Here is a 21,424-nt window from a genome sequence, read left to right as displayed (position 1 = left end):
ACACACACACACTCAAATCATCTCACATTCAAACACGCTCACCCACTCAGCGTACATATACATTGCTCACACACCCTCGTTTTATAACTAGCGAACCTCAGTCAGAGCCTCTCAGGCCGGGTTTAATCTATTAAGGTCAATAAATCCTTCCTCTACCTGGCCAAGGTAAGGAGCTGCAGTTGAAACGCAGCCACATGCGATGCTGACCTCACAGGATTATGGTGGATGTTCTTACCCATCTCCTTACTGAACAGAAGGCACAGGAAATTATATCAAAGCATAATACTTTCATCATTTACATTTCAAACGAACAAACAATAGCTGCCACTTTTCAGAAGCTTTTCTTTTGCAATTTCTTTGATTATTTAAAAAAATAATCAATTTTATTTTAAGATAGATAGAGGCACTTTTAGACTGTTGTCAACAGGTGGAGCTAAAATCATTCTAGACCTTTATATACTGTGCATGAAATCACACACACACCTTTCCCTATTTCCAAAACAGATTTCTGGCCATTGTTATTTCCCATTACTTCAGAAATGGGACATTTGGGACTCTCTTGCAGTGCTGCAGTCATTCACAGATTGAATCACTCATTTGTTACCTTCCTTACCTTTGCCATTTCACAATGCCATGCTCTCCCCCTCTGTCCGTATTTAAAATGCTACGGCATGCTCTGTATTCTTCCTATGGAGGGCTCATTTTCATTCAGGAACACTCCCAGTCAGCCTTTCAAGCAAAGAGAGCCACTGCTTTATTCTAACACTCCATTTTATTCATGCCATTTATACTCCGCCGCTTCCAGCATTTATTTATGCGTCTCTCTCTGTCTCTAACTCAAACCAAACACCTCTGATTATTCATAATGCATCTCAAATCTGCCACAAACGACTGAGCCATAATATGTTGAGTGGGGAACACAAGATGATATGTTGACTGAGGAATAAAAGTTATATATCTTGTGTTCTTCAGTCAACATGTTGTGGCTCAGTCATTTGTAGTAGATATTTATATTACACACTTTGGATTCTCAAGCAGCATTTGCTTTTGATGCTGAATATTTAGTCTCCATTTCAATTAATTAATAGCAACAGTGAAAGTCATTTTCCTGACGTGTGTATGATTAAGTATTCATTTCCATCCTGTTTGATTACTGAATATAAAACTTAATTTATGTGTATGTGCATCTGAACTACATGACTTTTTCTTTGCATCCCACTAATATTTTATTCTTCTCTGTGCTCTTCTCCCTCTCTCCAGATCCTGGCTATCATATCAATCCTGTTCATCGTCCTCTCCACCATCGCTCTGTCTCTCAACACCTTACCGGAGCTTCAGGTCATAGACGAGTTTGGCCAGGCCAACGACAACCCCCAGCTGGCCCACGTGGAGGCTGTGTGTATTGCCTGGTTCACCATGGAGTACCTCCTCCGCTTCCTCTCCTCTCCTAACAAGTGGAAATTCTTCAAAGGCCCACTGAATGTCATTGACTTGCTGGCCATCCTGCCCTACTATGTCACCATCTTCCTAACTGAGTCCAACAAGAGCGTGCTGCAGTTCCAAAACGTGCGCCGCGTGGTCCAGATATTCAGGATCATGAGAATATTGAGGATCCTGAAATTGGCCAGGCACTCCACAGGGCTCCAGTCTCTAGGGTTTACTCTGAGGAGGAGCTACAATGAATTGGGGCTGCTCATCTTATTCTTGGCCATGGGCATCATGATATTTTCCAGCTTGGTCTTCTTTGCTGAGAAAGATGAAGATGCCACCAAATTCACCAGTATCCCCGCCTCATTCTGGTGGGCCACCATCACGATGACCACAGTGGGCTACGGCGACATCTACCCGCAGACTCTGCTTGGAAAGATAGTGGGCGGGCTCTGCTGCATTGCAGGAGTGCTAGTGATTGCCCTCCCCATCCCCATTATTGTCAACAACTTCTCTGAGTTCTACAAGGAGCAGAAGAGGCAGGAGAAGGCCATCAAGAGGAGGGAGGCGCTGGAGAGAGCCAAGAGGAATGGCAGCATTGTCTCTATGAACTTGAAAGATGCCTTTGCCCGCAGTATGGAGCTGATGGATGTGGTGGTGGAGAAAGGAGAGGACAAAATCTCCCTGGACAACCACCTGTCACCCAGCCGCTGGGGTGACCCGGCCCAGCACGCCTCTTCTGAAACCAGCCTCAAGTCCCCAGAGAAGAGAAACCCTGATTCTCTACTGCCAGGCTCCCCGCACCGCATCACCATCACCACCACTGGAAGTCCACAGCGAATGAACAGGAGCCCACAGCACCTTAATGTTCAGAAACTGGAAGAGATGTACAACCAGATGACCAAGTCACAGTCCTTCACCAATCTCAACACCACCAGCTCCATGAGCACTATGAGCACCTCCATGACAGCCCCTTCCACGCCACCTAGGAAGCCTCACAGCCCCGAGTCCACACAGAAAGAGGAAGTGGAGCTGGAGATGAATGAAGTCCCGCCCTCCTACGCCAATAGCTTTGCCAGCTGCTCGGCTGATGTCAGACAGGAGGGCCCTAACTCAGGTGAGGATGGAGCTAACCCGTGTCAGGACAGACACCCCAAGGCCCCGCCCCCTCTGGATCTTAGCCAGCTGAGGGCCATTGATGACCAAGACTCCCAGGACGAGGAGCTCAAAGATGGCCTCTATGAATCTGTCCCGCTCAACCCAGGTGACGGATCACAGCTCCATATAGAGGAAGAGGAGAGCTTTAACAGAGCTGTGGAGAAAATCCAGAGCTCTATTAGAGGCAACAACCCCCTTAAAGTGAAAGGGTTAAGGGTCAACTTCACAGAAACCTCCGCTGAAGGCCCACCAACACCACCCAGCACCACCTCTCCTGGGGACATGAGCTCCAGCCTCCTGGAAGATGAGTCCCCAGAGGGGGAGACCTCACCGCTCATCCCCAGCTCAGAGGAGCTGCTCCCGGCTACAGAGGGAGAGACCAGCCCCTTGTCCCCTAAGAGGCTGGTGGTGGACACCCCACCCGGCGATGAAGATCAAACTACAGAGAACCACGGAGAGAAGCATCTGATGGAGGTGGCGGGCGCTGCGGTTGCACCCTTGTCACCCAAGACGGCGGCGCAAAATTGCACCCAAGGTGTGGTTGGGGCCAGCGAGGACGTCAAGGCTGACAGCAACCAAAGTGGACACAAAGTGGAGAACCACATGTTTACACCTGAGATCCACCTGATACCGGGGGATGGGAGCCTCTCTCCGACCTGTGAAACCAGTATGTGACTGTAAGGGGAGCTGTGAGGGAACAGACCCATTACAGACCTCAGCCTGGTGTTTGGGAGAAGAGGAAGAGGGAAAAGGGTGCAGTTGTAGTGAAAGATGTTTTTGCATGGCATGACAAGTCCCTTTTACTTGTGTTGTTGTCTATCACTGAAAAAGAAACTGCAGTGCTTCATGCAGATTTGGGAATGACTTTGGGACAAAAACAATGGGCTCAAAGAAGAAAAACAGAGGGAATTTATCAAATTATGTAGACATTTTGGTCCTCCTGATGTACATATAGACAGTATCTTTTTTCTAGCAAAAGAAAGAAATGCACAGAGGGACTTATCTGTAAAAAGCATGCATTTAAAAAAGACAGATATTTTACGGTGCTTAGTTTGCTGAAAGCGCTCCACTGTAAATAGTAGGACAACTAAGGCAATGACAATGCACAGGATGGCAAAAGAAAACACTTTCACTGAAGGTACAAATATTTCTAATGTGAAAAGGGAGGGAGGGGTTGAATCGAGAGACCTCAGACCGAGTGTTGCATCGTAGCGACCTATAAAAAACATATCATTACCTTTTGTGGAAATGCAAAGTGTTCCCATGACGACCCTATAATGTTTTGTGTGAAGAAATGGTGTATGAAACTGTAATGTTGACGTTATTGCTTTTGGTTTTCATAACGACTGTTGAACTTTCAGTTGAACGTCCAGTATACGACTTTTGAATTAATGACCGAAACATTTTACGTGGGCAAGAAGGATAAAACCTCCTCTAATGAGTATACACCTGTAGTTGCCAAATATGTAACCAGTAAGGACAGGAACTACCAGATGCTTCAACTATTAAAAATATTTATCAGCTGGTTTCAGAAGTTAGGACAGGGTTTAAAATATCATGTTTTATTCCTCGTTCGGCCTCTCGATTCCATCCAAATCACATAAATTAATATTATTTACTCTCTGACATCAGATATATACATCTAAATGTAGTTTTAAGAATACAATATGAAATACGTAGGTCTAGATTGGTTGTAGAAACCTTCTACAGTAGGGAAGTGAGATTCCATAAATCGAATAAGAATATTTATTAATTAAGTACAATAGATCTGGTCACTAACATACATATATGCTTTACACTATAATTATCTATTTTGGCAATTCAACAATGATAGTCTACCACAGGAAAAAGATGACAATAATCTTTGCGATATCAATGGACCAAATCAAGCACAGTCATGCTTTCATCTATCTCAGCTGCTCAGTAACAATATGGTAACATGTACTATGACAGTAGTTGAGTTTTCTTTTCCTTATGGGTGGTTTACCTGCACTGTTGTCATTGTCACCTCCTCAGCACCCTGATGTCGTTGTTGACATTTGTTCCATACTACTGCAAGTTTATCCGATCCTGCTGATTATTTAAGGCATCTTTTTTTGTATATCCGTAGTGTCTTGGACTGTAATTTATTGTGTTTTATTGTGAACAAAACTGATTTCAGTCAAACTTAAACCCAAAGGTTTTTTTTTTTTGTCTTCTTTCTTGCTTTTGTTTTTCACTGACTGAAAATATCTGTTGTATGTTGCCTTTGATTCCAATTTATTGCTGGAATATTTGTTTATTGTTTCAGCATGGCACTTGGCTGAGTGTACTAGCTGTGTATACTAGTAGTGAGTCTGAGAAAGCCACATAAACCAGAATGGTACCGACAGAAAGTGAGTGGGTGAATTATTTTATTGTTATTTGTTTGTTTTTTTGTTTGTTTGTGTTTTTGTTTTTTGTTCTCACAGAGAAGTGTGGAAAGTGCAATACCGCATACTGCAATCTATGCAGGCCAAGAATTGTGGCACTTTATTTTCTGTCTATGGGATTTGTAAGTGTACAGGCAGAAATTACTTGTATTTTTCAAATGATATATCTTTAATATGAGGCAAACAAACAGTGTTACAACTACCACAATATCACAAACAATGCAAATGGAGAATTTGACTTTTACTTTTTCATATTATATGGCTGGCATGTGCTGTCATGCACCTCAATGCCAGATGTCAATGGACCTCAAATTTGATTATCTTTGGGAACAGGGATCCAAATTGATCACTAGGGCCTTTTATATTACTGTTAGATTTACAAAAGAATCTAACAATGTCTGTTGGAGATAAGATAATCCAATTTCAATGGCCACACACAAAGGATTTTATGTTTTTTGTGAATTAACGTTGAGAATGATTCTATTTTTTCTAAACCAAAATGGAGCACGACCACAATTTCCTGCCATACGGTGGTTGAAATGATGCGTGCCTTTTCATAATACTGCTGTTTATGAGAAGGTAGCAAGTCATTTGGCTTTGTTCATATAGCACTGTACAGAAAATTCTAATTTTATAGGAGAAATCAGGTCTTTATGTAATAGATACAAGTAATGTTATTGAGTTCTCAGGTTTTCTATAACTCTCTGATGTTCCGATTGGATCGATTCTCTGTTTTTCTTTAACAGCTAACGTCAACTAGTTCCTTCTGTACTTTTTGAAAAGTGATGTTGTCAAATCCACATTGATGTCTTGGCTCCCAGAGTAAGGAGCGGCAATATTTTTTCCCTCCTCCTGGGTATTCTATGTACCACATGTCCACCCCCATCAGTCTCCAGTGAGGCAGGGAAGAGCACAGACACGGGGATAGAGGTTAGGCCGTTAATGTGTTAAAGAACTGAGATACAGAGTGAGGGAGAAAGAGAGAGAGAGTAGTCACCACTGAGTAATGGGTCAAACTGATTGACCACAGACAGGGAGAGATCCCTACTGTCACTGAACTGATCCTTTTGATTTGCTCCCATACTGACACCACGGAGTGCTCCAATCCTTGCAGCTTTAGAGGCTGTATCCCCGTGGCACGCCCTCAGGAACAGTGCTCCATTGGAAAAAAAACGGTGGATTTTTGGGGTTATAAGATAAGAGAAAGCCATGAGAGAAAGAGGAGAGATGAAAAGGAGTCCTCCCAAAGGCTTCCATCGCATCAGTGATCAGTTGTGGTCCGTATTTCCTTTACTCTGTGTATATGCCCAGACCAATATAATTTGACTCAGTAATCAGAGATTCATGTGAGAGGTCGTGGAATTATCTTTCATGTAACGTGATCCCACACGGGAAACTCAGTTGCAGATTCTTTGGTGCAATCCAAAGTGTTAATTCGCATTTGTCAAGAACAAATGTTAAATGCGGGGTCAGTGGTGGTTATTCTTGTTTTGGGTTTTCATTTGTCTTTTATCCTTTTTTTTTTCTTTTTTTTTTAAAGGAGGTTATGATAGCCTTCTTGTTGAAGCTCTTTTTATGTACCTGTACTTTCAATTTAAGGTTTTTTTTTTCCTTTTTCCCTTGTTTGTAGTAATCATGTCTCCATGTTAGCCTGGAGTAATCCTTCATTTTGACAGGTAGAGTAGAGAGACAAGGGATTTGGATTGATCAGCTATGTTCCCTTGGGATGATGTTTGTGTGGATGCTGAAATTAATTCTGTGAGCTGACAGCAAAGGGACTGCGCTCTGTCTTACTGTCTCACAATGGCATTATCATCTGTGATACTGTACAGAGCGGAAAGGTTGTGTCTTTATTTTCTCTGAGAGAATGGGTATTGTCTGTGTCACCCATGCGTGCTTACCAAACCTGCTCCTCCACTTCCTAAAACGCATAAGGCTACATTGTTTCTTCCCATGTCTCCGTGTATTCTTCTGCCTCTTACTTTTTGGATTTTGTTTTTGTTTTTTGACTTTTTTCTGTTCAGTTTTTGAAGAACATTATCATTAGACACATTCTGAGCTACAGACTGTTTCTGTACAAAGCAGCATCTTTGTATGCATGTAGTAGTCCAAACAATTATGTGACCACAGAACACTTTGTTATGGTACATGTATGTCAACATTTCTGTAGAGCATTGTTCCCCATTACGTCTATTAGCATATGCAGGATAACAAATAAATGTGTATATAACTCGTGTGTGTGTCTGGTGTTCTCTACTGTACAAATTGGCTGTTTTTTGTAGTTACATCCGCATTTTCTGGGTACATTTTTGCATAATGAGGATCCATTACATTATATAATACAAATATATGAATTAATAAATCATCTCAACTTAGCACTAATTAAAACTGATATTGCATTCGGTCCAATAAGGTATGCTAAGTTGTTTTTCATATGCAAAAGTGCAGACTACTCAGCAATCTGTTTTGGTACCCGTTGATAAACCATTTATCACCAAGGAGAAATGTATTTCTTTCCAATAGACACAATTAATGGATTGCCTCATTTCTGTAGTTTAGTAGTCCAAGCAGTGTTTATAAACATAAACAGCTCTCCCAAAGCCAGAAACCAGAAGCTCTACCATGTGATGTCATTAATATAAAACGTGGAGTTGCTCCATAAATGACAGTGATTTTATGGACCCACAGAATGCTTGTTTTAAGTTTTTAAACTTGATTGAGCTTTATTCTGTCTTTATTCTGCAGTAGTGTTCTCAGCTCAGAAGTGAAAAAATGTGTCATTTTAGAAAATGCCCTTGGGTGCATTCCTTTACAATCCCAATTCATCCTCCATGGACTGCCTGCCTGGAAACTGTATCCCCTGAAATTGAAAAGAAAAAATATCTCTAACTAACAGAAAGAAAAGACCTGCCAAGGTCAGAAACCCTGTCAGGCTTAGACATACTTTTATTTAGTTGTCTTGTTTCTGATCATTTGTTGATGTGGAGTTTGGCCTTCAGCACTTATCTGGAGGCAGAGGTTTGGAAAGGAGTGGGGCAGCTAATCTGTGGTAGGCTAACTAGGCCCTTGGGGGCAACTTTACCTCTCAGTTGGCTATCCCAGAGGTTTCCAAAGTGGGGTCCAATAAATTCTGTGGGTCCCCAAGAAAATTAGGAATATTCTTATGTTTGTTTCAGTCCATTCTGCTGCTGTGATTTTGCACACCCAATAATCCTGTAATCGACATTTTTCCCATTATTCTATGTACTAGAATTGGAATTGTCTGTTGTGTATATAACCTTAATATTCTTATTGGTATTTGCTGCTACAATGACCCAATTTCAGGGATCATTAAGGTTTCATCTCATCTTAATTTGGCAATTATATCATTTAACAGCAGTCAGCACCATGAGAACGTAAGAATGACTGTTTTGGTTTGGGTTTCCTTTCCTCAGTTTTCTCCATACCTACAATATAGGTAGTGTTGGAACCACTCCAGTCATATCCAACAAGAATATGCTTCTCAGATGGGGGGAGTGGGTTGAACAAAATCTTCATAAATGGGGATCCTTGGCCTGATATATATCTACTGAGGGGTCTGAGATGCAAGTGTGGGATCATCTGAGTTAGCCTACTGAGACAAATGGCTGTTGAAATAATTATCACTTCACTGATTTGTGTGAAAAGTAAAGTAACTTTGTGGCTTGTAGTTACTCCTCCCTAACGCCAGAGAGCGCTGCAGGCGGTAGCGCGACGCCAGACTACATTGAAAGACACAAGCGCGCGGAAATTCTAAAGTAAACTGTAAACATGGACGAGCCTGAAAGTAACAACAAAGCCACAGCAACAACAAATATTACAGATAAAACTGTTAAATTTTCCCACGTAACAGCCGTTGCGACAGGATGGATGCTGGACTTCTCGTTTGTAAGTCTGTGTCGCCACTTCAAGGAAGGCGAAGTCGACGAGTTCAGTGAAACGCTTTCGACTTTCCAGGGTAAGTAATGATAGCTATTGTTAGCTAAACCTTAATGTTACCTAGCTTACATTTCATTTGTTGGAAAGCATTATGGAAGTTGAGCTAAATGGAACTTGTCTCACTAATATTCAGGACGCGAAACTAACTTTATTCACTTACAATTTCATCATGTAACGTAAAGTTACATTACAACCTGGTAAAATTCAAAGACTAACTGCTACACTAAGATTCAATCCCTGATAGCGCTACTTCGCACCGTTAATTGCAGTGGTGGAAGAAGTATTCAGATCATTGACTTCAGTAAAAGTAGCAATACCACAGTGTAAAAATACTAATAATAATAAAATAAAGTAAAAGTCTTACATTCAAAATCTTACTTAAGTCAAAGTACAAAAGTATTAGCATCAAAATATACTTAAAGTAGCAAAAGTAAAATTAGCCATTATGCAGAATGGCCCATTTCAGAATCATATATATCATGTTATTGGACTATAATTATTGATGCATTAATGTGTTCATCACTTTAATGTTGCAGCTGGTAAAGGTGGAGCTAATTTTAATTACTTAATATACTGCTGGGTATCTTAACCTATAAAAAATATATCATAATGTATTAGTTGATTTATAATTTGTATTAATCATCTAAATCTGCAAAGTAACTAGTAACTAAAGCTGTCAAATAAATGTAGTGGAGTAAAAAGTACAATATTTCCCTCTGAAATGTAGTGGAGTAGAAGTATAAAGTAGCATGAAATGGAAATACTCAAGTAAAGTACAAGTACCTCTAAACTGTACTTAAGTACAGTACTTGAGTAAATGCACTTAGTTACTTTCCACCACTGGTTAAATGCACTTGGGAGGTTTCCCTAACGCTCCAATTTGCTCTTTTTCAGCCATTGCTGAGGGTCATTCTCTTAAAACTGATGATGGTCAGAAAAGGATGATATGTGCCTTCCTCGCAAGAATCATGCATGGAAAAGACTTGGGTAAGACATTACACTCTCGATTGAATTGACTCCTGCCTCCTTAGACATAATTTTTAATCTACATAGTTTGTCTATCATTGCGGCAGTGTTACTATTTTTCAGTAGAGACTAGCAGTGGACGCAGCTCAAAACAAAGGTGATCTGTGCTTCAGCATCTCACAGCAGCATCTCACACTTCTCAGCAACAGCTCACCATTATGAGAGGCTGTGTATTATTCAACCTTTGCTGTTCACATATGTAATACTCATACATAAATATTTGAAACACTTGCATATACTTGTGTGTTTAAAATATTTATGTGTGTGAGTACTTAGTAGTATCCATGTATGTATCAGTGTCTTATGTTTATGAACAGCAAAGTTTGAATTAAACCCTACAAGGCCTCTCGCACACGACACCTCACAGTCCTAATTTATGAATTACTACCGTTTGCTTTGTCAGCCAGACAATCTCGGAAGTTAAGCCATTTTGAATATGCAAATCAGGGTAAGTCATCGTAAGTGGACCACCACACATGAGCTGTCAATTGCTATCAACCTCGGTCACTGTTGCTTTGAGCTGCACTGAGCCAGCAAAACACCACGGATCAATCATGAGTCTGTCTGCATACCTGTCTTCTCACTCTTGCATCAGATATTTGATGGGGAGTTGTTTCAAGAAAGAGAATTTGGACATGCCCCCAAAATACTAATGTCAGGTCAGTTTTTCAGTTCACGCCTGTTGATGCACACCAGTTGAACTTGAAACTGATCCCAACTCAACCTTAACTGTATGTCATCGCAGTCTCTCGCCATGCAAAATGCTTCCTCTGTAAACACAGTGTTGGCAGCCAAAGTTTTGCAATGATAGAATGCCAAGATACACAATTTAAAGACTTTTGGCAGTGTTTTAGCTGGGACTGCATCTGATTCAGTGGTAGCCACAAGGTAAGCAGCATACAGCACTAAAACACTAACACATAATTGTAAACAGCAGTAGACAGCAGCCATCAGTGTAAGGAGACAAGGGGTGAAACGTGGAAAAAATTTGATGATGCTGGTATGCACCTTTTTTGGTCTAACTCATTCATTATCTTAACCCTCAGTTGTTCAGTACATTTTAAAAAAAAAAGTAGATATTAAAGACACAGAGTCAATGTTTTGACAAATTGTTTCAGAATCTTTTGTCTCATGATATTAATGTAATCCCAAAATGAAACTGTAATACCTGCAACCTTACTACACAACACTGCATGCACACACAGAAGCACAAAGGTACACACCCTCAGACAAACCGTACTGAGGTTTGTCTGAGGGTGTGTACATTTGTGCTTGTGGTCCTGAGTGAGTGATGTGTTTTTACTCTGCATTACATTGTTGCTATTTTTCTAGATGTCCAGTTTGAGGAGGATGACTGTGTGATGCCTCTGATGTCTGCGGCCAGTATATGGCCGGCCCTGAGAGACACTGTGGCAGATGAAAGTTTGTTTGAAAACATCACCAATCTTTTGTTTGTCCAGGTAATTTCATAGCATACTAGGGTCCCTACTAGCGGCTACACTACACTTGGCCTGAAAACCTTCATGTACCTACATGTCATTTAAATCTGTGTCCGCATTTCCTTTTCCCACTCTTCCTCTCTGTCTTTTACTTTGTTTATATGCACATGTGTATATGCTCCATACAATGTAGATTTCCACTCACAATGCAAGCCTCACCACTTAGGAATGTAAGCAAAATCTGATCTGGACAGTCCAGACACGGCACTTAATGTGTCCTGGCGTGATTGGATGATAAAAAGTCATTCTGGAGAACACCATGCTCTGCTGACTATAATGAATAGGTATCATCAGTTCAAGGAGCAAGTAAGGATAAATCCTGATGTCACACAGGAATGCTTTGTTCTCATTTTTAGCATTATGTGTCTAATGCTTTTGCTCCGGTCTCCTAGTCTGTGGCTGTGTGCTTGGAGAAAGGCCAAAGATCCATGGCCTCCTCTGCCCTCAAGTGGTTTGAGAAGAAACTTGACTTCCCACAGGTGTGCATTTCCATTACTGTCTGCGTTCACTGCAGTAGTGTAGGGCCAATCCTGGTATATTTGGTGCTGTGGCAAGATTTTGGACTGGTCACACATAGGGCTGGGTGATATATCGTATAATACCGATATTGTGATATGAGAACAGATATCGTCTGGGATTTTGATTGACAATTTGACAAATTTCTTAACGTATTAGCCTGTTCTGGCTCAGTAAATGATTGGCTTTACCTGCTCATCATATCCACATTACTTATTACTGATTGCGCATTGCTGATTACTAATGATCATTATTAATTTTCAAAATTAACTTGTGTGTAAATATCTTATGAAAGCATGAATACTCATCACCAAAATATCATCACATTATCAATATCGAGGTGTTCGGTCTAAAATATTGTGATATTTGATTTTGTCAATATCGCCCAGCTGTAGTCACACAAATACATAACTAACATTTGTTACAACTAACATTTGTCCACAGAACTTGCGAGTCAAGCTGTCAACAATAGTGGCGCAAAGGGACACCTACCACCAATTCCTCCTCAGCTTCAGCTTCAGCCGCCTGCTGGAGACAGTCCGGTCATACTTGGATGCCTATCTGGAGAAGAATCCCTCTGACTACCTCCTCCAGGTACACGCCGTGACCCCAGCATCTGACCCACAGTCACTTCCTGAATGATAGTGCAATGATAGTGTGTGTGATATGTGTTAAAATCAGCAACAAATCAAAACAGATCCTAGCTTGACTGTAGCTACAGTTCTTGGAAGAGGGATTCATTTAATATCATTGGTTCAGCTGAAACAAGTAGAGATTCTGTGCTGTCCCACGGCACATACACCACCAGACTGGCATATAAAGGCACTTTAAGCTCACATCACGTCCCCACCTCTTTTGGGGAAAGCAATCAACAAGTGCTGTAGACCGCAATATTAAATGACGTTTTAAAATGCCCCCAATATATTGCTTGATCAGTCTTTTATATTGAAACTTTTCCTCATGTCAGTCATTCTCATATGATTAGTTGGCAACACTCCCTGCCATCAAGCATTCACACTACATTCAAAAGCTAACCAGGTTCTTTATCGGCCCGTTTGCCGGGAGCATTACTATGACTCACTGCATTCAAAATACTTTTAAATTCATCTGAATTTATGTCAGTTTACCAATTCAGCATTTTCTTTTTCCACAAACGACTTGACAGCATGCTGCAGTCGACTCGTCAGTCCTAAATTCAGGTTGCCCAACTCAGACTTCAGCTATCAGTTTGGTTGTATGGGACAGGATCTTATCGGTTACAGATGAGTGAATGAGCAGATTCTTAGCTGAGGCTCTGGCTTCCTTTCATAAAAAGTTGCTTTGCTCTTGCTAACGAGGAAGGTGTAACAAAGATTTTTTTAAGACTTAATGAGTCTTAATCCCAGATGAGCTTGTTTATTGGCCTGTTTAGCTGTACCCTCTTCCTTTTGAATAATGATGCACTGACTCAAGGTGCTGATCTGGCATTATCAGTCATAGCTAATTGAGAGTTTGTCATCAAATTAGTTGGAAGGGCAAACTGCAACATTCAGCAGAGCCTTCCTCAGGGTCTAACAGACTTGCTTATTCATGAAAGTTTCAGGAATGATTTACATAGCGGCCGCTGACCAAGGTTAAATTTAGATGGGTATTTTAATGACAGGCCCTATGAGTTTTGCTCAATTTCACATTATGGCCAACCTTAAACCTGAAAGGAAATTGTTTTGGAAGTGTATGATAAAGTAATATTCATAAAAGATAACTTGCATTTGTCTGTGTGTTTATGTCTGCCTCTCCATCTATCAGGCAGCCACTGAGATGGTCCAGTCATCACAGAACATGGAGGCTATGGGGGACGTGGTGACACGGGACGAGTCTCTCTCAGAAACAACCAACAACTCAACAGAGAAGGATGCAAAGTAGGAAATGGCCCTTAATTCCGCTGTTATCAAATGGCTAGAGTGGAACACTGTTGCTCTTTTATTTCAGAATGGGCCCACTTATACATGTTGAAAATTTCTCATGAGCCACTTCCATTTCATAAATGCTCATTTTCTGTTATGAACACTGTAATGTACACTGTCCTCCCAACAGGAATAAGAAGAGCTCTACATATGTGAGGTTAGTAGAAGTTTTACCTTTTTTTTATCTTTTCTTTGGCTGTCAGTGTCTTTTCAAGTGTTTCGGTCAATATAGAAATTCAGCAAACTGATAACACTAACTCCAAAAGCATCAGACTTATTGTGCATTATTTTGGTGTCACTTTCTTAAAGGGTAGTACTGTCAAATTGCAGTCATTATGCATGTACCAGACATCTGCCCATTTCTCCAGCCTTAAAACATGTGAGCAGTTAGATAGCAAGCATATGTGGGGTCAACAATTGATTTGTTAAAATGTATTGTTCTTCCTCAGGGCCAAAAGGAAACTACTGTCAACAAAAATTACTGATGTGTGGGAACCTGAATCTTGCAAGAAGCCTCGTGTCGTTCTCAATTCTCAAGCAATTTCCAAGAGTGGTAAGTTCTCTCTATCCTTTGATATTTCTGTGTTAAAAGTTAATGTATAGTGATATTACTTGATATTGAAGTACATTAATGGGATCTAAAATCTAGCAATATATTCATCTGCACATTATCCTTCATACTTTGCCTTTTATTTCTGAGCAAAAATGAAGCCAACAATAGCTAAGTTGAATGTTAAATCTTCTCCCACTGTCAGAAATAGCTCGTCTGACATTTCAACAAGAGTCGCCTGAGAAATCACTGAACACCTCGAAGACCAAAAAACCAAGGCGGCCACCAAAGGTCAGTGAAACTACACAGTGCTCATTCAGGGTTGTGTCTGATCAAATTAATCTCAAATAGAGCTGTTTTAAGAATCACACACAAGTACTACATTTTGCATGGGTGGAATTTCTTTCTGAGAAATTCTGAACCGATGACTTAAGAGTTTATGTTTTACTTGGTTCAGAAATGGACATGGCAGCTGGACAAGAATCTGAAGGATGGTGTGAAACTCCACGGCGTGGGGAAGTGGTCACGCATTTTACAGGATTATGACTTTGAAGGTCGCACCGGCACCATGCTCAAAGACCGCTGGAGAGTGCTAATGAAGACATATGAAGTCAGCTGAAGGGGGAGAGTACCACTCTAACTAATATTCTATAACAACAATTTTCTTGTAAAATAAATAATTGTATTTTCATAAGCCTGACTGTTTGATGAATTAGACCCTATTCAATCTGTAGATTACGTGTAAATATTTGCACCATTTGTTGAATCTGTTCTGTGTTGTAAACTGCTGCTTTGATTGCACCAAGAAAATCAAATACCACCAGAGGGCGCTCAATGCAGAGCAATGGAGTGTGGACTATTTGCTTTCTATAATAAGGAACAACATTTGTCGTTACGTTTTTTTTGCCAAGCACTAGCAAATGTAAAATATTTTTATATTTAATGTTTTAAATTAATACTTTTTGTAATAAGTTCATTTTAAAGAGAAGAATACAAAAGCAGCATGTTACAATAAAGTTATGCCACATAAAATGTGATATGTGCTTAATGTTCTGTACTAGAAAGAGTTGTTCAAATACAAATTATACCATTGTTTTGACAAAGTATGCGATTAAATTCAACTGAACAATGCAAAATGTTCATAGTGATGATTGGAATGAATCGATCTTCCTTTATGGGATGTGTTGCATCTTTATAACAGACAGATACTGCGTTGCACTGAGGCTGAGTCTCAGAAGTCCTCTTCAAAGTTGTGCCTGGAGTATCTAGGCATCTTAATACTCTGGTCATTTCAGTTCCATTGACGAGATGAACTTGGCTGTGATATGATGAAGACGCCAGACCAGAGTGTCGCTGCACGGTGCTCTCTGTGGTTCAGATGAAGAGGAAGCTGTGTTGTGGCGGGCAGCTGCACTGCTGGGTTTTCTGCACCTTCTTCCATGTCCCGCTGCAGCGAGGGTTCCCCACTGCCTGCCAGTGGAGCACGGCTTCTCTGCAACACAGTCACAGCCCACAATTTCTATGTATTATCAGCATGCTTTTCGAGAGAATGTTTTTTTTTTTAACCTTTTATCTCAGTAAGGTATTTTTTTGCAGAGCATGCATTATGCTGTCTTTCTGAATCATCCTGTTTTATATTCATAGAGCTACTCGCATGTATCCAGTACAACCACAGATCTCAGCTGTTTTTGTGTGGATTAAGTGCCTTGCTCAAGAGCACATCAACAGTAGTTCTAGGAGGACAGAGCTTATCCTGCCCAGATTATTCCAACTTGTTCATGAATTTAAACCTGCAACGTTCCAGGCACACAGCCATTTCCCTAACCTAAGGCTATTACTACTTGTTATATTCACTGAATGATGTCAAACTAGTTTTGAAGGGTTTAATGTGTCTACTGTGTTTTTTTCCACAGCGAATAGCAGAGGACTTTGTGGTGGTGTATGAAGGAGCCTTGACTTTGTAGTGTGTAGGTTTGAAGTTAAAACTTTACAAATGAGCAAAGGTCATTTTAACAGGAAAGTGGTGGGGGGCATGGGCTACCTTAGGAGAAGAGAGGAATGTGCGAACCATTCCTATGTGTGTAAGAGAGAGACTGAAAGCAAAAGTGGGTCATAGACGTTAAAAAAAAAAAAAGTAATTTGCCCTTATTGCACTATTCTGAACACTGCCAGGATTAGAGTGTATTTTCCTTAAATTCACTTGAATAAAAAACTAAAATGAAAATGGGATTGATATAATGACACAACTAGAGATAGATTAAGATACAAGCCTTTTTTGACATTATTTTCTGTTATCCAGTTCTGAGGAAATTCCACTAACCGTCAGTTGACCCCTTGACCCCTGCATGTACAAATATGTAACCCTAAACTCAAACAACACTGCTGAAAGAATGCACATTGAGATGTTTCATAACTTCATACTTGTCTGATTCCTGACCATCTCCTTGGCAGCTGCCACTGTTGTTACGCATGGCAGGTGGCTGGCATGCCACACACACTTTGAAGCCTTCTGTTATGTAGCGCATCCAGTGTGTGTGCGGGCGGTTCTCCACTGTGCAGTGGGTTGTCCGGGACGCCAGTGTGAATTCCACGCAGAACCTGGGGGAAAGAGGGGCGGCGTCATAAGGGTCACACTGCAGTAATTCCTGGGATATTCAGATGACTGAATCAAGATGGCATATACATTGAATGTACCAATTATTAGGGACATCTTCCTCATATTGAGTTGCAGCTCCTTTTGCACAATCCACATCTCAATTGTCTCAAAGCCTTGTCAAACTCGTCTGCTTCTCTATCTACATCTCCTCCTTTGTGATTGGTAGAGATTTAGTAAGTGAAATCAATAAGGGATAATGGCTTTTACCTGGATTCACCTCATCAGTGTACTTCATGAAAAGAGTAAGTGACCCATATTATTTTGTACATTCAGTGAATGGTAGCATGGACACACCCCTCATGAAATGTGAATGATAACATGAATCCAGCCCATAGGTACACTGTGTGTGAGCTGCCCACAATACCTCACCTAAGTCACCCAGACCTTTGTGCATGGTCTTTTCATGTGGCAGGCAGCCCTTATTAAAGTTGGATGTATTTAATTTCAAAGGGCTGTGGGCGGACTCAGCGCTGCCGTATTTAATGGTCTGTGTCAGTGTAATAGACAGATGCCCAGGTGAGCTAACACCTACTGGTAGCTCATGCAGATTGAGAAAAAGTTGGGCTGTTTTTTTTTCTCACAGTAGGTTTCGAATTACAGATCAGAGCACTGAAAGGAGGTTAGCCCTTGGCAGCAGCCATAAACTTTTCAACTCTTGAATTTAAAGCTATTAAAGTCCTCTGCTATAGATCTGCGGTCTCACAGTACTTAGGGCGGCTTTATAGAAGCATGCCATGAAACCTACCCAGGATCCAGGGGGTTTCCATAGCTGTCATGCTTGGGCCTTCCCTTACCAAACTCCATGCTGGTGATGAACGCTGGACCTGACAGGAGAAAGCCGTTCGGTGTCTTCATTAGCAACAAATAAAACCCCTGTCACAAAGATCAGTGTGTGTGTGTGTGTGTGGCATTAGGAATTAGCCTTAGGAAAACATTAAGGCAGACATTAAAAATGAGGAAAACTGCTTTTCTTTTGCCATTAAAAATGCTCTTGTATGAAGAAATGATGCAAATCGTTGTAGTGTTCACTTTAAATTAACTTTCAGAATCAATTTAATTGATCGAAAGTCTGTTCTCTCACATGTGAGTTTGTGCATGCCTATTCCCTTCTCTGTGTGTATGTGTGTTTGTGTCTGTGTGTGTTCTACCAGTGTTGGGATTAATTCAGTTTCAATTCATTCACTCCAATCAAAATTAAGAAAAATACCATTAATTATGCTCTTTCATCCAGTTTATGGAAAGGAATAATTAAAATGAAGGCTTTAGAATCAGCCTTAATTTAGAATTAAAAGTGAATTGATCCTAACTGTGTTCTCTCACATGCATGTTTGTGTTTGAGTTTATTCCCTTCTGTGTGTGTGTGTGTGTGTGTGTGTGTGTGTGTGTGTGTGTGTGTGTGTGTGTGTGTGTGTGTGTGTGTGTGTGTGTGTGTGTGTGTGTGTGTGTGTGTGTGTGTGTGCGCGTGTGCATGTGTGTACCTGTGTTGAGACCACAGTTCCCCCCCTGGTGGTCTCTGTACTCCCTGCAGCCTGCCTGTTGCTCCAGGCCGGGGCAGGGCTCTCCGCTGTTCCCGGGCTGCTGCTCTATGTGTCGAACACGGACTCGTACTGAGGCTTGGCAGGGCTTGGCACAGCCGCTCCAGTAGCTCCACTCACTCACTGCACAGTCCTGAGCTGGATGTGACACCCATAATGCAGGAGAAATGTTAGAACATTGCCTCTGTGGTAGCAGAAACACAAAATTGAAGTGAAAAGAAATCCAGAGTTGCTGGGCCAAACAGTAATTGGTTCAGATCAAAGTGTGTACAGAAGTGACACTTCTGAGTCCCAATTTCCCAGCAACAGGATCACCCAACTGTATTGCTGCAGACTGGATAACTACTTTTCCTGAGAAACAGGAATTTAGAGTAAAAAGAAATCAACCAAGGAGCTAAAAATTCTGGAAATAACTTGAGATCAATGAAAGATTGATTTTGACTTGTAGAATTTGTGTTTCCTGCTCAACTACAAGTGGCTTGAGAGCAGGCCAACTGAACTCCAACCCGTTCAATCATCTAATCCTGTGATTTTCTTTTCAGTTGCTCTCTGCGCTTTAGCATCAAGCTTTGATGTATTAAGCATGCAGATTTAGTGACTACTGGCCTATAACACAAATTAGGTACGCTCTGCTTGTTTGACTTGGACTGTAATTGCTACAACTGATTGACAGAATCACATTCTTCAAATATTTGAACTAATTCCATTATGTGGCCCAGTCCACTGAAATGAGGTTAGGCACAGCCTGCCTGGTTTCAGTTATTTGGTGATGTGATTAGCCTTTTTTGTGATGAAGTAGCCAGGAAACAAATGACAATGAAAGCTGCTGATGGAGTATTCGGTACAGGTCATAAGTTAAGAGGGTATATATAGAAGAATATAGGGCAACTCAATGGTAGCAGTTAGTTAGGCCTCTGCCCTAAGCTCTTAACAGTGCATGTAAATGCAGACAATCTAACATGTATAGGACATTTTGGAACCCACCCCTGCCAGCCATGTGTTATCAGAAATATGTGATGATGAAAACATCAGTAACCTACTGATAAGTAGGTGAATTATCTTTACTATCTGTCCTTATCTTCTGTGCCTGATGAGCAGATCCAGAAGATAGTCTATCTTTATGTATGAGTTTGGGTTATCTCAAACTACAGGTATTGTTCTACAGGTTATCGGATACTGGCATGATATGGTTTGCTGTGTACAGAAAAAAGCTGTACTGTACTTCCTCTGTGCACTCCCTCCATCCCTTCCTCACCTGGGCATTCTGTGAAGTAGTCAAAGCAGCAGTCCTTGGTCCTGACGCAGCCCTCGTCACAGTAGCACGTCCCATACACACGGTCCATCCTCCAGTCGGTGGTGGCACAGCTCAAGTCTTTTCCCCTGCAGCATTTCCCCGAACACCCTCCAGACGCCAGGTTGTTCACTCCCAGAGTCGCAACCGCCAGCAACAACCAGGCAAACTCCACAGAGGATCCCATCATGAGAGGGTGAAGAAGGGGGTCGGGTCGGAAGTCAACCCCTGGAGTTACACCAAGCAAGTTAAAAAGAGTCTCTTGTCTCTTGCCTTAATATGAGACTTGCCTGTGTCCCTCCACAGTGTTCAGGTGCTCTCCTCTTCTCCGTGTGTTTATTCCCGCTCAGGTCTTACGCTACCTCTGTCATGACCGTGAGAGGGAGAGGGTGGAATACCAGTCCAGCCCAACCCAGCCAAGACCGTACGCTCTGCCACAGGAGCCCTTGTGACCTGGAATTCCTGTGTCCGGCTCCACACAGCCCCTCTGTCTCCCTCCAGAAACAGGTTTACAGAGCGACCCGCGGGACAGAATACCCCGTTCCAGCTCTGATCAAACTCCCCATGTCTCTGTTGTGTCTGTGTCCCTCTCTTCAGAGACCGTCTCTCTCTCTCTCTCTCCCTGCTCCCAGCTGAGTGCCTCCCTCCAGTTGATCACACACGGGAGGAGGCAATGAGGACGAGGGAGAGGGAGGGGGGAGCTGGTGTATTTGGTGTGTGTTTCCCCCTCCCGCCTCTGTTACTCACCCTGTGTATCTCTCTATCTCTCTCACTCTGTATCTCTTTCTGTCTCTCTCTCTCTCTCTCTCTCTTTGTCCCGTCTCACCTGCTTTATTTTGTTATCCCTCTTCTCTCTCGCCCTCTCCCTGCAGATTTGCTGTCACCCTGATGCCAGCCTTTGCCCGGCCACTCTCTGCCACCCCGGCACTCCGAGTCCCAAAAGAGCAAGAGGAATGCGAGCGATTGGCAGGGCTCCAGATAATTGCGCCAGAGGGCCCGCTGTGTGTTGTAAAGCCACCCTTTGGTTCTCACCTCTCTCCCCTTTTTCTCATTCTCTATTTGCTCACAGCAATCTACCAGAAGCATACACACATCAGATTTTCTCTGCTCCCTGCTGCACATGGGACGCTTACTCAGTGACGAGCCTTTGATAGACAGTCAGATGTAATCTATTTGAAGTTTTGAGTTTCAGGATGCACTGTTGGCCTACTATGATGGCTCTGATAAAATGCAGATGAGATAGCCTACATACCACGGGTGAATATCACCGTCAGTGTCAGTCTGCACCAGGACAGAGGACCACTGACCAGAAGCTCTAGTGTACATGACATTATTTGCAGACCAGGGCGTGGCCTTGATTTATAACTCTTGACATAAAGAGCTGGCAAAAGATAGATGACAGATTCCTTGGATATAATTCTGTAGAGGCATGTCTGTGACATTCCTAGCAAGCC

The 21,424-nt window shown here is 41.8% G+C and overlaps 2 protein-coding genes and 1 pseudogene across 3 annotated transcripts; 2 read left to right on the top strand and 1 right to left on the bottom strand.

Moving 5' to 3' along the window:
- Positions 1–1,245: 1,245 nt before the first annotated feature.
- Positions 1,246–3,261, top strand: LOC139662483 (potassium voltage-gated channel subfamily B member 2 pseudogene; annotated as a pseudogene).
- A 5,525-nt stretch (positions 3,262–8,786) lies between these two features.
- Positions 8,787–15,812, top strand: LOC139662481 (telomeric repeat-binding factor 1-like). Of its 2 annotated transcripts, none has more exons than XM_071541176.1 (10): positions 8,787–8,973; positions 9,849–9,941; positions 11,313–11,440; positions 11,872–11,958; positions 12,440–12,589; positions 13,781–13,893; positions 14,069–14,095; positions 14,388–14,491; positions 14,700–14,779; positions 14,946–15,812. In XM_071541176.1, the coding sequence occupies exons 1-10, from the start codon at positions 8,787–8,789 to the stop codon at positions 15,105–15,107; spliced, it is 1,131 nt and encodes a 376-aa protein (XP_071397277.1). In that variant the 3' UTR covers positions 15,108–15,812. The 2 variants fall into 2 exon arrangements, with proteins under 2 accessions (XP_071397277.1, XP_071397276.1); XM_071541175.1 differs by having other exon boundaries at positions 14,694–14,779.
- A 39-nt stretch (positions 15,813–15,851) lies between these two features.
- LOC139662482 (somatomedin-B and thrombospondin type-1 domain-containing protein-like) lies at positions 15,852–20,539 on the bottom strand. Its single transcript, XM_071541177.1, has 5 exons — positions 19,935–20,539; positions 18,623–18,817; positions 17,890–17,968; positions 16,910–17,086; positions 15,852–15,980 (listed from the first exon to the last, which is right to left on the bottom strand). The coding sequence occupies exons 1-5, from the start codon at positions 20,158–20,160 to the stop codon at positions 15,863–15,865; spliced, it is 795 nt and encodes a 264-aa protein (XP_071397278.1). The 5' UTR covers positions 20,161–20,539; the 3' UTR covers positions 15,852–15,862.
- Positions 20,540–21,424: the final 885 nt, after the last annotated feature.

The sequence above is a fragment of the Centroberyx affinis genome, unplaced genomic scaffold (genome assembly GCF_046629955.1).
Source record: "Centroberyx affinis isolate AG114_WGS23_722 - 3 ecotype Tasmania unplaced genomic scaffold, CSIRO-AGI_Caff_v1 ptg003806l_1, whole genome shotgun sequence".
NCBI lineage: Eukaryota > Metazoa > Chordata > Actinopteri > Beryciformes > Berycidae > Centroberyx > Centroberyx affinis.
Note: the sequence above shows the minus strand (reverse complement) of the source record. Positions and strands in the feature narration are given on the sequence as shown.

Bases quoted from the DNA above. Each gene is read 5' to 3' on its own strand.
- LOC139662481 (XM_071541175.1), top strand. From the start codon at position 8,787: ATGGACGAGCCTGAAAGTAACAACAAAGCCACAGCAACAACAAATATT. The intron at 9,942-11,312 runs GTAAGACATTAC...CTATTTTTCTAG, and splicing joins CATGCATGGAAAAGACTTGG to ATGTCCAGTTTGAGGAGGAT. The intron at 12,590-13,780 runs GTACACGCCGTG...TCCATCTATCAG, and splicing joins CCTCTGACTACCTCCTCCAG to GCAGCCACTGAGATGGTCCA.
- LOC139662482 (XM_071541177.1), bottom strand. From the start codon at position 20,160: ATGATGGGATCCTCTGTGGAGTTTGCCTGGTTGTTGCTGGCGGTTGCG. The intron at 18,818-19,934 runs GTGAGGAAGGGA...TGTCACATCCAG, and splicing joins CTACTTCACAGAATGCCCAG to CTCAGGACTGTGCAGTGAGT. The intron at 15,981-16,909 runs GTATGAAGTTAT...ACTGTGTTGCAG, and splicing joins GATGGTCAGGAATCAGACAA to AGAAGCCGTGCTCCACTGGC.